The 14,596-nt window shown below is 39.4% G+C and overlaps 1 protein-coding gene across 1 annotated transcript in view; it reads right to left on the bottom strand.

The window, feature by feature from the left end:
* Nucleotides 1-14,596, bottom strand: part of UVRAG (UV radiation resistance associated) — a 349,759-nt gene that overhangs the window by 263,568 nt on the left and 71,595 nt on the right. Inside the window, exon 5 of the mRNA XM_006882863.1 lies at nucleotides 11,535-11,609. Coding sequence (XP_006882925.1) covers nucleotides 11,535-11,609 — 75 coding nt within the window. The remainder of the gene's footprint in view (nucleotides 1-11,534; nucleotides 11,610-14,596) is intronic.

Here is a 14,596-nt window from a genome sequence, read left to right as displayed (position 1 = left end):
TATCTCAGTCACAAAAGGACAAATACTGCATGATGCCACTGTTGTAAAACAGGACCGACCTTGGGGTTGGGGAGAGACTGAGAAAGATGGGTTCAATAATGTATACTGCAAGGAAACAGAGAAGGGAGAAAACTGTTTAAAAGGGATATGTAATTAGGTATTTTTGTCATGACAGGAGTCCAGAGCGAAGGCTACATGGTGGAGTGGACCTGGGGGAGGGCTTATAAAACAATGAAAGAATTTTTCTTTTACTTTTCCAAGAGGGTAGTGTACTGGGGGGGAGGGTTGGGAGGGGAGAAAAGTGCAATAATGAATGAATGGAAATCCAAAGTCTCTGTAAATTTTTACTGAAATTAATAATAAATTTAAACAAAACAAAAAAATCCTTGCCATCAAGGAGCCTCTTGATTTCACCCTCTCTAGGATAGATCTGTTGACAGTCCATAGTAGGGTCAATACTCTTCTCCAGCATCACAACTCAACAGCATCGATTCTTCTTCTGTCATCCTTAGTCAGATGCATATAAGCAACTGAGAAGACAATGGCTGGAAAACTAGCAATGGTAGTTTTCAAAAGCTTGTACCCATATCATGTACTATGAAGGTGTTCTAATGGAGCTGTATGAAGCATGGTGCATTGTTAATTGAAAGATCACAGTTCAAATCCACTAGGAAGTCAATGGGAGAAGTTAAGCGTTCCCCTCTGGCTAAGATCCATAGCCTAAAAAAGTCAACAGAGAGCATGTGAGTCAGAACAGCAATGAGCTTCATTTGGGGAGCAGTGTTATTAAGACATCAGGTCAGCTCAAATGGTTCAGAAACAAAGTTTTACCCTGGACTGAAGTTGGGCTTGGATATCAAGATGTTTCATAATAAAGCAGAAAGCTATTCTATGCAGTCCTGGAAAATTTGTGTAGTTTTTGTTTATCCTATTTTGTTATGAAAGGTGGTTGTTGTGTATTGTCAAGTTGGAACCTACTCATAGCTGATCCTCCAGCAGGTTTTCTGAGGCAGTAAACTGCATGAGGAGACTGCTCATCTTACTCCCCCTGAGCTGCTGGCAGATTTGAACCGCTTGCCTTTGGGTTGGCAGTTCAGCTCCTTACCTCTCAGGCACCAGATGTAATGAAATGAGGCAGGCCTAAATAGAAATGGGTATATCATTATGATTTTCATCTTTTTCTCAATGATGTACTAAGAGAAAAGAACAGAAATTACAGCTTTTTTTCTCTCTCTCTCTCTTATTAAAATATAGACTACTTGGCATACTGAAACCATATTTTTGCTGAAAATTCTGCCAGGGTACTGTGTGGGATATGCCCTGGAAATAAGTTAGTAGTCATTACGACAACTACCAAAAGGAAATAGCCATATTTTTAGTCTCTCATTTTACAAAATTAGGAATATAAAATCTCTTAACTTTTCTGGTTCCTGCAACTTCATTCTGAAACCAGGAGGCAGTCGTCAGAACAGAGCAAGGAGATGCTGCATGGTTCAAAATCAGGAACGGTGTATGCCAGGGATGTACTCTGTCTCCATACCTTTTCAATCTGTATGCAGAACAGATCAGCCAGGAGACTGGATTTTCTGAGAAGGAATATGGCATCAGGTTTGGAGGAAGATTCATCAACGATCTGCATTATGCAGATGACACAACCGTGCTGGCTGAAACTGAGGAGAACCTGAAGCGCTTGTTGCAGAAGGTCAAGGACTGTAGCCTTCAATATGGATTGAAGCTCAACATTATAAAAAAAGTATTCTCACCAGTAGGCCAATTGGCAGCACCATTATGGATGGTGAAGAGATTAAGATTGTTAACAGTTTTCGTTTGCTTGGCTCCATAATCAATGCTCTTGGTACCAGTAGCCAGGAAATTAAAAGATGAATTGCATTGGAAAAGCTGGCTGTCAGGGACCTCTCCAGAGTACGGAAGACCAACAACATAAGTCTGGAGACTAAGCTGCACCTGATTCAGGCCATAGTCTTCACAATTGCTTGTTATGCGTCAGAGAGCTGGACAACGACTAGGGGTGACAGAAAGAGAACTGATGTCTTTGAGCTGTGGTGATGGAGAAGAGTGATGAATATATCAAGGACAGCTAGGAGAACAAACAGATTCATCCTGGAGAAGGTAAAACCAGGCTGCTCCTTGGAGGCAAGAATTCTGAAGCTTTGTCTGACATACTTTGGACATGTTACAAGGAGGGACCAGTCCTTAGAGAGGAGCGTCATGCTTGGGAGGGTGGAGGGACAGTCCAGGAGAGGAAGACCCTTGATGAGTTGGGTTGATTCAGTCACTGGGGCAATGGGGATATGTGTGTCAGAGACAATAAGGTTGGAACAGGATAGGGCAGGGTTTTAGGGCTGTTGTACATAGGGTTGCTATGAGTCACAAGCGACTCGACGGCACATAACAATAACAACAACAACAAAACTTGCTAGCCTCAATTGTTATAAATTATGGGATATATTCTTCACAATTAGGCACAGTTATAGAAAATAATGATGGAAGAAACTCCAAAAGAAATGAAATTATAAAAATCTCTAGCCATCACATTTTCACAAGTGAAATGATACAATGAGGTTATCTTTTATCTAGAGAGATTGGTCTGTGCTCTCACCTTGGTTCTGTCACCAGGCCATCCTGAGATCTTGACCATTCATTCCATAAGGACTAATTTAGGGAGCTCTGGTGGCACAGTCCATAAGGAGTTGCACCACTCTGACAGTTCAAATCCACACTGGGCTCCTTGGGAGAAAGATGAGGCAATCTCTTCTCACGCAATTAACTGCCTTGAGAGGATCAGCTATGAATCAGTTTCAACTCAACGACAATGCATTTGAGTTTGACCACCTATGTATTAGATGCCTTACAGTGAGCCTAGTAGTAGAGATACAAAGTTAAGATATTGTTTCTTTAACAATCAACCATACAAAGTCAAAAGGGCAGCACTCCCTAGAAGGTAGGAAGGGATAAGAAAAGGCAAATGGAAATGAGAAACACAGAGATGAAGAAAGAAAAGTGCTCTTACAATGAGAGGATTGTAATCAATGTCACGGAACATAATGTGTTTACGTACTGGCATTTCTTATGATGAAAAAGTATAAGAATTGTTGAAAATCAATTTGCTCTGGAACTTTCACTCAAATCACAATAAAATGGCTTTTTAAAACACAATTTCTGCTTTCAAGGAAGAAATACAGATGCATCAACTCAAATAAAAGTGGAGGACAATAACTGCTAATGGAAGTTATTACTCACAAAGCTTCATTGTAAAGAAATGACAAAGTTAGAAACTCAAAAGAAGTTATTTTACCAATCTGTGTCTCAATTTTCCTATCAAACAGTAATAGTAATACTAGTTGGTCTTCCTTCTTCACTTTGTCTCTGAAACATCTCTTAAGTGCAGAGTAGCTAAAGTGAACAGACGTGAACAGATGACAAGACAATTTTAAAGGTCAGCACTTTACTATAAAAAAGTATAATAAATGAAAGAGAAGAATGTAATTGGAATTTACCAAGCAGAAAAACTAAAGAGAAAAATTCAGGTCTCAAGTTGTAACACTGATGGATGCTATGGGTTTAAAAAAAAAAAAAAATCTATGAAGAAATTATCAAAAGAAGATGGCAGGAACGCATAGAGTAACTGCACCATTGGTACTGATATAGACTGAGCTGAAAGGATTACTCAAAAACAAGGCTTCAGGAACTGCTAGAATTAACAACTAACTAAGATACTTCAACAAACAACTACAATGCTGGAAGTGTTTACCGGTCTGTGTCAAGACTTGGCCAACTAACTGAAGAGATCCATATTCATGCCCATTCCGAAGAAAAGCAATCAAACACAATATAAAAAATTACTGAAGAAAAGCATTAATATCACATGCTAGCAAATTTAAAACGGCTGCAACAGGGAACAAACTGCCAGAAATCTAAGCCAGATTTGGAAGACACGAAACAAGGGATGTCACTGCTTGAGGTCAACTGAATCTTGGCTGAAAGCAGAGAACACAGATGTTTACCTGTGCTCTACCAACCACACGAAGGCATTCAACTTACCCACTCATAACAAGTTACAGATAAGAATACGAGGAATGAGAATTCCAGAGCACTTCTTACAAGTCATACAGAACCCTGGTTAATAGGCAAGCATTTGAAGAGAGAATAGTTTAAAACGTGTGCACCAGGGTTTTATCATTTCATCCAACTTTTTCAACCTGTAGGCAGAGTAAATAATCCAAGAACCTGGATATAAAGAGGAATACCAACTCAGGATTAGAGAAGATGCACTAACAAACTGAACTATGTGACCACCCTGCTTGCCAAAAATTAAGACTTAAGTGAAAAGAAAGGCAATATACAAATATGAGAAGATAACTATATTATCACTAATGAAAGGATAATGGAAATCAGAATTCTAGGGAGGAAAGGGGGAAAGTGTAATTATACTCTGGGTCTTGAAATTAACACTGCAGAACAAAATGTATAGGAATGGTTGAATTAAAAATTAATTGGCAGAAGAAACCCATAAAAGCAAACAAAAAATAATTGGCTTTGTAAATATTCAATCCAATCACAATTAAAAACTGCTTCCAACAGGGTGAAAAGAAAATCTACTGACTGGAACGTCAATACCATCTCAGACAAGGGCCTCATAACGGAAGTTTACAGACTTCTACAGGGCCTCCAGAAGAAAAGACTGATAACCCAATTACAAAATGGGCAGAAGACATGGAAAGACTTTTCACAGAGGACGACATTCAGATGGCCAACAAACACATGAAGAAATGCTCCAAATCACTGGCAATAGAGAGATGCAAATCAAAACAAAAATGCAATACAATCTCACCCCAGTAGCAGTGGCAAAGTTTAGCAGGGCATCAAGAATTATTGTCATGACAGGAGTCCAGAACAAAGGCTGCATAGTGCAGTGGACCTGGGGGAAGAGATTGTATAACAATAAAGGAATTTTTCTTTTACTTTTCAAAGAGAAAAGCGAACTGGGGCGGGGGGGAGGTTGGGCAGGGAGAAAAGTGTAACAGTGAATGAATGGAAATCCAAAATCTCTGTAAACTTTCATTAAAATTAATAAATAATAAAAATGTTGATTGTGGAACCAAGCAAGCTATAATTGCTAACAACCTCAATCTCTTCTCCAGCTATTATGGTGCTATCAGTTGGCCCAGTGGTGAGAATCTTTGTCTTCTTGATGTTAAGCTTCAATCCATATTGAAGACTACAGTCCTTGACCTTTTGCAGCAAGTGCTTCAGGTATTCTTCAGTTTCAGCAAACAAGATTGTGTCATCTGCATAGCGTAGGTTGTTAGTGAGTCTCCCCCCAATCTTGATGCCACACTCCTCCTCATAAAGCCCTGCTTCCTGAATGATCTGTTCTGCATACAGACTGAAAACGTAAGGGGACAGGATGCATCCCTGACGCACTCCTTTCTTGATTTTGAACCCTGCAGTGTTTCCTTGCAGTGTCCTATGGACTGCTTTCAAGAAACATAGTGTCAGGGGAAAAAAAAAAAGAAGGAAGAAAGGGAGGGAGGAAAGGGGGGAGAGAGAGAGAGGGAGGAGGAGGAGGAGGAGGAAAGGAGGGAGGGAGGGAGGGAGGGAGGGAGGGAGAAAACACAGTCCAAGGGCAAATCTGAGATTATTATTTCCAAAGTATCGAAATACGAAAAATATAAAATCGTTTTCATTTGTTCAGACTCTTATAATAGGCACTAAAACCAGCTATTATCCTTAAATCTTCAATCTCAGCTTGACTAAGCACTTGAGATGATCCATTTATGTGGCTACTTTTGTGCAAATAGTCACTAAATTGCTATTTCAATCTCCCGAAGACCCTTTCTGCTTGAGTTCTTTTCATGCTGTATTCCCCCCGCAATTAAAGTGAGAAAACACTGCCATCTACCGGACTCTGAAGGCACTGATGCTGTAACTTTTATTCTGAGTATTTTTAAATGTGCTCCTTATAAGTAAGGACAGTGAGCCTTCATCTTAATTACTTGGCACATGTTACAAGAAAGAATCATCATATTTGGTAGAGGGACCAGCAAAAAAGAGAAAGATCCTTAACAAGCAGGACTGACACAATGGGCTAAACCATATGGTGACACAGAACTACACAATTTTAATTGTGTCATACAAGGGTCGCTATGAGTCATAAATAGCTCGACAATATCTAACAGAGCCTTTTAAGGAATGCTGGTGGTACAATGGCCAATATGCTTGGTTACTAACTGAAAGGTTCATTTTTTCAGTCCACTAATCACTCCATGGTAGAAAGATGTGGCAGTCTTTTTCCACAAAGATATACAGCCCTGGAAACCTTTGGGGCAATTCAACTCTGTCCTATAAGTTCCAGGGAATCAGCTGACTCAGTGGCAATGTGTTTTTGAAAATGTTTCTGTGCACTTTATCAACGGTAAAACAGTAACCGAATTATCTTGAAGGCTTCATAAAGCATTATGAAAAGAAAACTTCAAAGTTGAGGATAGAGAATAAGACAAGGGAGAGAGACAGCACAATACAATGTGTAACACTGGCACACATGTTGTCATTAGGTGCTATCTAATTAACTCTGTCTCATAGTGACCCTATGAACCGCAAAGCAAAACTTGGCCCTTAATGCTCCATTTCCATGATCTTCATCATGCCCAGCTCAATTATCACTGAAAAAAAACTCAAGAAAAAATTCAAGCCTCAATTGCAATATTGAAAGATTCTATGGTAAAATTAGTGAATAGTGCAGGAAGCAACTAAAAAAGATAGAATAAAAACACAAAGTCACTGTACTAAAAAGAACTGGTAGATATGGAATCTTTTCAGGAAGTAGCATATGATCAAAAACCAATGGTACTGAGGAAAGAAGTCTACATTGCACTGCAGGCATTGGCAAAAAAAAAAAAAAAGCTCCAGGAATTCATGGCTTTTCCACAGGTAAAGTTCAATAATAGATGGATTCCAACTCCACACACACAGGGTCTCCAGGAGTTGGAACCCACTTGATGGCAGCTGGTCGTGGTGGCTGATGAGTGAAATCGGCTTATTTCAGTCAACTAATAAAGAGGTTTGTGAGTCCTACAATGTGCTCAGGACTGAAAGACAGAGAGGACATGCAAGGTGAGGTCCCTGCCCTTCAGAGGCAATAGTCAAGTGCTGTGCTCCAGAATGTCCATCATGCCCCCACACAGTCCAATGCAGGAACCTGTCAGGATCCTCTGGGACCTGCAAGAGCTCAGAGTTCAAGGTATAGAGAGGGCTCTGGGGATTAAGAGGGCATGTGGAGAAAGGAGTGCTCCAGCTGGGCCATACAGCACCAAGACTCCAGGGGCAAGGAACCAAGCCAGGATCCATCGGTGCTAGAGTGTCTTTCCCGCCTGAGCTCTGCCTTCTGTATGGCCAGTTAGAAAATGCTGCCTGAAGGAACTCTTGTTCATGGGAGAAGGGGCACTCGGAACCATATTTCCTGTCTCCCAAAGGTTAATGCTAAAACATTAGAGAACTGGTAATGGGGTTTCATACTGAATAGTCACTAACCACCAACCATTATAAATTCAGGCTGTGGGATAAAGATGAAAAAAAAATATAATTTTCAAACCAAGGAGAGTAATAATGAAAACTTTACTTGGAAATTTAAAAATCAAAGATGGAAAGTACTACACATTGGTCTCTAAACCATGAAAAGACAATTCTATCATGTGTCCATTGTACTTACCACATGATTGTGTCCCTTGAATAATACCCTATTGTGTTATAGTTTAACCATTCATCTGTTCATAGACACTTGGGTTCTGAATATCTCCTTCTCAAGTATCTTATGTCTCTGTCCTTCTTGTAATTGGGGAAGGGTTATACTTTTTTAATGTTTTCTATAAATTTTGGATTTTAAATGTTGTCTTGCTTAGTTAGATTCACAATCAATACCACTGGTAACAGAAGTCAAGAGATCTGGAGACATATAGCATTGGGAAAGTCTGTTGTCAAGTCTCCAAAATCCTGAAGAGTAATGATGTCAATCTAAAGACTAAGGTACAACTAATTCAAGGCATAGTCTTTCCTATCACCTGTTATGTATCTGAGAGCTGGACAATTAACATAGATGACAGGAGAATCAATGCCTTTGAGCTGTGGTGTTAAGAGAGAGCTGCATATCTTATGGACTGTCAAAAGAACAGATCTATGTGTTTGGAACAAAGTGTAACCACAGTGCTCCTTGAAGGCAAGGATGGTGAAGCTCCGTTTCACTTATTTTGAGCATGTTGCTAGGAGAGGCTATTTCTTGGAAAGGGACATCGTGCTAGGAAGGATGGAGTGTCAGCCAAACAAAAAAAGACCCTCAAAAAGCTATACTGACACAGTGACCACAGCAATAGGCTCAGGTTTGTCAGAGATGGTGAAGATGGCACAGACCAGGACAGGGTTCAGATCTGTTGCTCATAAGGTTGTTATAAGTCATGTTCAACTCAATGGCATTTAACAACAACATAAATTATGAAGTAGTTTCTTTTTCAGATATATGTTGTTGTTGTTGCTGTTATGTGCCGCCGAGTCGCTTGCGACTATAGCGACCCTATGTACAACAGCCCTAAACCCTGCTCTATCCCGTGCCAATCGCGCTGTCTCTGACACACCCACCCTGACTACCCCAGTCACTAAATCCATCTCATAGAGGGTCTTTCCTTCCTGTGCCGTCCCTCCACCCTCCGAAGCATGATGTCCCTCTCCAAGGACCATCAGATATATAGTTGCTGAATTTTTTTCCCCAATCTGTAGTCTCTTCTCACTCTTGGGGGAAGTCTTTTGATGCACATAAGAGTCTGGTTTTTAGAATGTCCCATCATTGAGTTTATTTTCAGTGGTTTGTGTGTCTTCAATTACATTAGTCTATTTATGCCATAGATTAGGGCTTCTAATTTTGCCTCATTTTTCCTTCATAATCTTTATAGTTTGAGGCTTTATACCTATATCCTATGAGCCGACTGTCTGCTCCATAAGACCAAGATAAGCATGGATTTGCTTACTGTATCCTCAGCTCACAGTGGAACTGGCGCATTCAAATTGCTGACCTTTCAGTTAGCAGCACAACACATACAGCACTAGACCACCAGAGAGTCTTAAATAATATACAGGCTTAGGAATTTTTTAGGTGAAACATCACAAAAGAGTAGAAATTGCTAGAAGTAGGTAGACCTGGAGTCTCAGCTCAGCAACTTTCTAATTATGGCCCTATGAAGCTCATCCTTCTAAACCTGTCTGCTAACACATAAAATAGAGAAAACAAAAACTTCATTTGTTAGCTGCTAGTTCTCATAAGTGGGATAAAGAACATGAATCACATAGTAGAGTATCACAGAGAGAAGATATTTGGTAACTATGGGTTCAGCTTCCTTCGATAATCACCTTTAAAAACAGGCATTGCTGATTATTATATACTGCCTGAATCATAGTTTCTTCTTGAAAGTTGCGAAAGATATCTGAAACATTTATGAAAGAGGCACTGCATTTAAACAAATTCACCAATCTTAATCCCAAAGAATGATAAAGAATAAAAGAGAATAGCTAGATCAAATTTTCCTTTAGGAAAATTAATATTATCTGTATTTACAAAGGGCCGAACTTTCTCAGCATTTCTTAAGCTCAAGGAACTGAAGAACAAATTCAAACCTCGAGTTGCTATAATCAAGGATGCTTTAGACAGAATATTAAATGATCCAAGAAGTATTAAAAGAAGATGGAAAGAATACACTGAGTCACTGTACCGAAAAGAATTGGCAGACGCAGAAGAATTTCATGAAACAACATATGAGCAAGAGCCTATGGTGATGAAGGAAGAAGTTCAGGCTGCTTTGAAGGAAATGGCAAAAAATAAGGCCCAAGGAATATAGATGGTATACCAATTGACATATTTCAGCTAACAGATGCTGCCCTGGATGTGCTCACCAAGTTGTGCCAAGAAATCTGGTGAACAACCACTTGGCCAACTGACTAGAAGAGTTCTTTATTTGTTCCCATCCCAAAGAAGGGTGACCCAACAGACTGTGGAAACTATAGAACAGTATCATTGATTTTACATGCAAGCAAGAGTCTACTGAAGATTATCCAAAAACGACTGAAACAACACATCAGCAGAGAACTGCCAGAAGTCCAGACTGGGTTTAGAAGGGGTCGTCGTACTAGGGATATTTGTAGCTAATATTAGATGGATCTTAGCTGAAAGCAGAGAATACCAGAAGAATGTATATCTCTGTTTCACTGACTATGCAAAGGTGTTTGACTATGTGAATCATAACAAACTGTGGCTGACTCTGAGAAGAATGGGAATCCCAGAACACTTGATCGTTCTAATGCGAAACCTATATACTTGGACTGAGAGGCAGTCATCAGAATAGAGCAAGGGAACACTGCATGGTTCAAAATTGGGAAGGGCGTACACCAGTGATGTGTCCTGTCTCCATATCTTTACAACCTGTATGCAAAACAGATTATCTGGGATGCCGGACTCTATGAGGAGAAGCGTGGTGTCAGGATTGATGGAAGATTCATCAACAATCTGCGTTATGCAGATGAAACAACCCTGCTTGCTGAAACTGAGGAGGAACTCAAGCACTTGCTGCAGAGGGTCAAGGACTGCAGCCTCCAATATGGATTGAGGCTCAATGTCAACAAGACAAAGATTCTCACCGCTGGGCTAATTGGAAGCATCAGGATGGATGGTGAAGAGATTGAGATTGTTCACAGCTTTAGTTTGCTTGGCTCCACAGTCAACACTCTTGGCACCAGTAGCCAGGAAATTAAAAGACATATTGCCATGGGAATGTCTGCTGTCAGGGCCCTCTCCAGGGTACTGAAGAGAAATGGTGTCTCTCTCTGGAGACTAAGGTGCATCTGATACAGGCCATGGTCTTTGCTATCACTTGTTATGCATCAGAGAGCTGGACAGTGACCAAGGAGGATAGAAGGAGAATAGATGTCTTAGAGCTATGGTGCTGGAGAAAAGTATTGAGAATACCATGGACTGCTAGGAAAACAAACAGATTCATCCTGTAAAGGGTTAAACCGGGTGGATACTTGGAGGCAAGGATTCTGAGGCTCCATCTAACATACTTTGGACATGTTGTAAGGAGGGACAGGTTCTTGGTGAGGGGCATCATGTTTGGTAAGGTGGAGGGACAGTGCAGGAGAGGAAGGCCCTCTATGAGGTGGACTGATTCAGTGAATGGGGCAATCAGGATGGGTGTGTCAGAGATAGTGAGATTGGCACAGGACAGAGCAGAGTTTATGGCTGTTGTACATAGGGTCGCTATGAGTCACAAGCACATAACAACAACAACATATTTAGAAAAGATAACTTTGAGTAATTATCGATCTTAATAAGTAAGTTTCCCCTTTTAAAAGCACTCATCATAAGCAGCACTAAACAACCAAGCTATAATGGTACTTAAGATATGATTCACATAAAGCTTTTCAGGACCCTACCTATTTTGCACTAAAAACGCACAGCAGCAAGAGAAAACTCTTACCTTATGTTCAAATGGAGCACCATAGTAGCCATCATTCAGCCCGAATATTATTTCATTTTGGTTGCGGGCATGAATCTGTGAGGGAGGGAAAGCATATTATTATTTCTTCTCATTCCAGTCTAAGTTTAATTTTAAATATAATATGACAGTTAAAACAGAAGTCAAAACTTCAGTGCTATGAGGTAGGCTTACTACATCTAACAGGAGTCACGTATAGAAGATCCAATGATCAATTAAGAGGTTCTTGCTTTAGTCAAATGCTACTTAAACTTATTATAGAAAGTCTATTCCAGAGTAAAAATAGGCTTTTAAAAAAAAGTCTTTTATATTGGTGTGCTTACAAAGTTCATATAAATTGTGTCTCATACAATCATTGTGATTCACTATATTTATAAAATTAATCAACATTGAATGATGCCCACCACTGCCCTGTCTTTCCCTATCCCCGCCAGACCTTTCCCATTTTATCAACCCCTCCCTTCATCCACCAAATTGTGCAACCTTATGATGTCCCCCTGTCCATCCTCATTCCTCTGCTCTTACCCTCTCTCCCCCCACTTTGGATCCTCATACACAAAATCTTGGCTTTTTAGATGGATCACTCAAGGAGGAAATACAGAGGCATACTATACATCCTTTGATCTCAAAGAAAACAATATCCAGTTAGTTTTGTAAGGGTGCTTTCAAAAGTTTGAAGCTCTAGAAAAATATGTAAAAAAGATAATAAAAATCCTAAGAGATTAATATTATATTTCCTTTTCAAAAAGATGGATGAAAATAAATAATATTCAACCCCTAATGTAAAGATGCAAATGATTCAAGAGTCAGTCAGAGCCATCCCAAATTGCACTTCATTTAGAATGTCAAGTAGGTTCAAGTGAGAGAACATCTCTTCTTACTAGTCAATGTCAATAGCAGCAAATTCCTAAGGGAGCTCTGGTGACCTAGTGGCAAGAAGCTGCACTGCAATCCCAGAGGTACATGGTTCGAATCCACCAGATGCTCTGCTGGAGAAGGAGGAACAATCTCCTCCTATACCAGTCAGATCCAAGTTGATGGTACACACACACACACACACACACACACACACACACACACACACTAATTTAAAAAAAATAGTAGTAAATTCCTACAATTACCTGACTCACATCTTCTATGTCAAGTACTGATGTAAACTGAATTGCATAGTCCCTACTTCCTATTTATTTTCTTGAACTCAATGCAATACCAAAAGATAAATGCAATAATAAGTTTCTAAACTAAAGAACAATGTCAAGATAGGTTTAATTTTATAAAAGAAGGATTTTGAAACAACTTTCAAGATTAAAAGAGTCTTACATTTTATAAACTTAGAAATATTTCATATATGTATATTCATGGGGGAAACATTCAAATTATATGCAGCAAAATGTTAACCAATAGTTTACTTTTTGTTAGATGAGCAACGGAATTATGCATAGTATCTCCTGTGTCTTTAAAATTATTCTGAACTGTACACAAATAATGTATTACTTTTAAAATAAAAGTTTAAAAAATATAGAGATAAAAAGGATTGGTAGGAATAAATAGGTGGAAACGAATCTAGAGTGAAAATTCTTAAGGTTTAAGTTTCACAAAAGCAGGTTGTTAGAAAATAGTAGGCAACATCATTAAGAAAAGACCTGAAGTAATTATAAGAGACTGTGTGGCCTTTTAGGATAGGCTAGCTTCTACACAAAGAAAACAAAAATCTTCACAAATGAACCAAGTAAGTATCATCCTTATAAAAGGGGGAAACACTGACGTTGTCAAAGAGTCTCTTTTACTTGGATGCACATCCAATCCAATCCTCATGGAAGCAATAGTCAAGAACCAGATGATATTATTCAAATAGGCCTCAGAGGATCTCCATAGAGTGTTCAAGAGCAGACATGGCACTTTGAGGACAAAGGCACACTTGACTAAAACCATGGTATATTCAATCACTTCACTGCACGTAAAAGCTGGACAATGAAAAAGGAAGACTGAAAAGAATTGAATTGTGGTGTTGGCAAAGAGTAGTGGACTACCAAAAGAACAAAGCAAGCTATCTTGGAGGACGGGCAACCAGGGTGACTCTTTACAGAAAGGTATGATCACGCTTCATCTCACATACTTGGGTCATGTTTAGGAGGTTCCAGTCCTTGGGAAAAGGACATCACGCTTGGAAGAGTACAGAGTCAGCAAAGAGGAAAAACTTCAAGGTGGCTGGACTGACACTGTGGCACCAACAGTGGGCTTGTGATAGAGACTGCAAAGATGGTGCGGCAGGACAAGATGCTGTGTGTTAAGATGCTATGAGTCACAGCCTATTCAACAACTCCTAAAAACAAGCCTTAATGAACACATATGCAAAAACACTCAACAAAATCCTAGACAACACAGTCCAATATCATTAAAAAAAATTCATCACAATTGAGTGGGATACATACCAGGTATTTAATGTTTTGACACCAGAAAAACATTGGTGTGATCTAATATATCAATAAAACAAAGGCAAAGACCCTCAAGAAAACATCAGTTGATACAGAAAAGACATTTGGCAAAGTTTAATGTCCTTTCCTGATAAAAATACACAACAAAATAGGAATAGAAGGATAATTCCTCAACATAATTAAAAGTGTATATCTAAAACCAAGAGTCAATATTACTCTCACTGGGAAGAGAATTCCCCTTTGCAAAGATAAACCAGACAAGAATGCCCTTTATCACTTCTGTTCAATCTTGCATGTGAAGTCCTAGCTAGAGCACTAAAGCAAGAAAAGGAAATGAAAGGCATACAAACAGGAAAAAGGAAATGAAACTATTTCTATTTGTATGATATGATATGATCCTAATACAGAAAGTCGCCAACACTTAGCAAGAAAAGTACTGGATCTAGTTCATTGCAAACACATTTTATAAGAGACACAAACGCAGGTTATACAAATGGACTTCACCTGATGATATGCATAGGAATCAGATCGACTACATCTGTGGAAGGAACCGCTGGAGAAGCTCAATATCAGCTGTGAAAACTAGGCCGGGGGCTGATTGTGGAACAG

This window comes from Elephantulus edwardii, unplaced genomic scaffold (genome assembly GCF_000299155.1).
Source record: "Elephantulus edwardii isolate Elephantulus edwardi_28Jun2011 unplaced genomic scaffold, EleEdw1.0 scaffold00025, whole genome shotgun sequence".
Taxonomy (NCBI): domain Eukaryota; kingdom Metazoa; phylum Chordata; class Mammalia; order Macroscelidea; family Macroscelididae; genus Elephantulus; species Elephantulus edwardii.
This window is presented reverse-complemented; position numbering and strand designations above follow the sequence as displayed.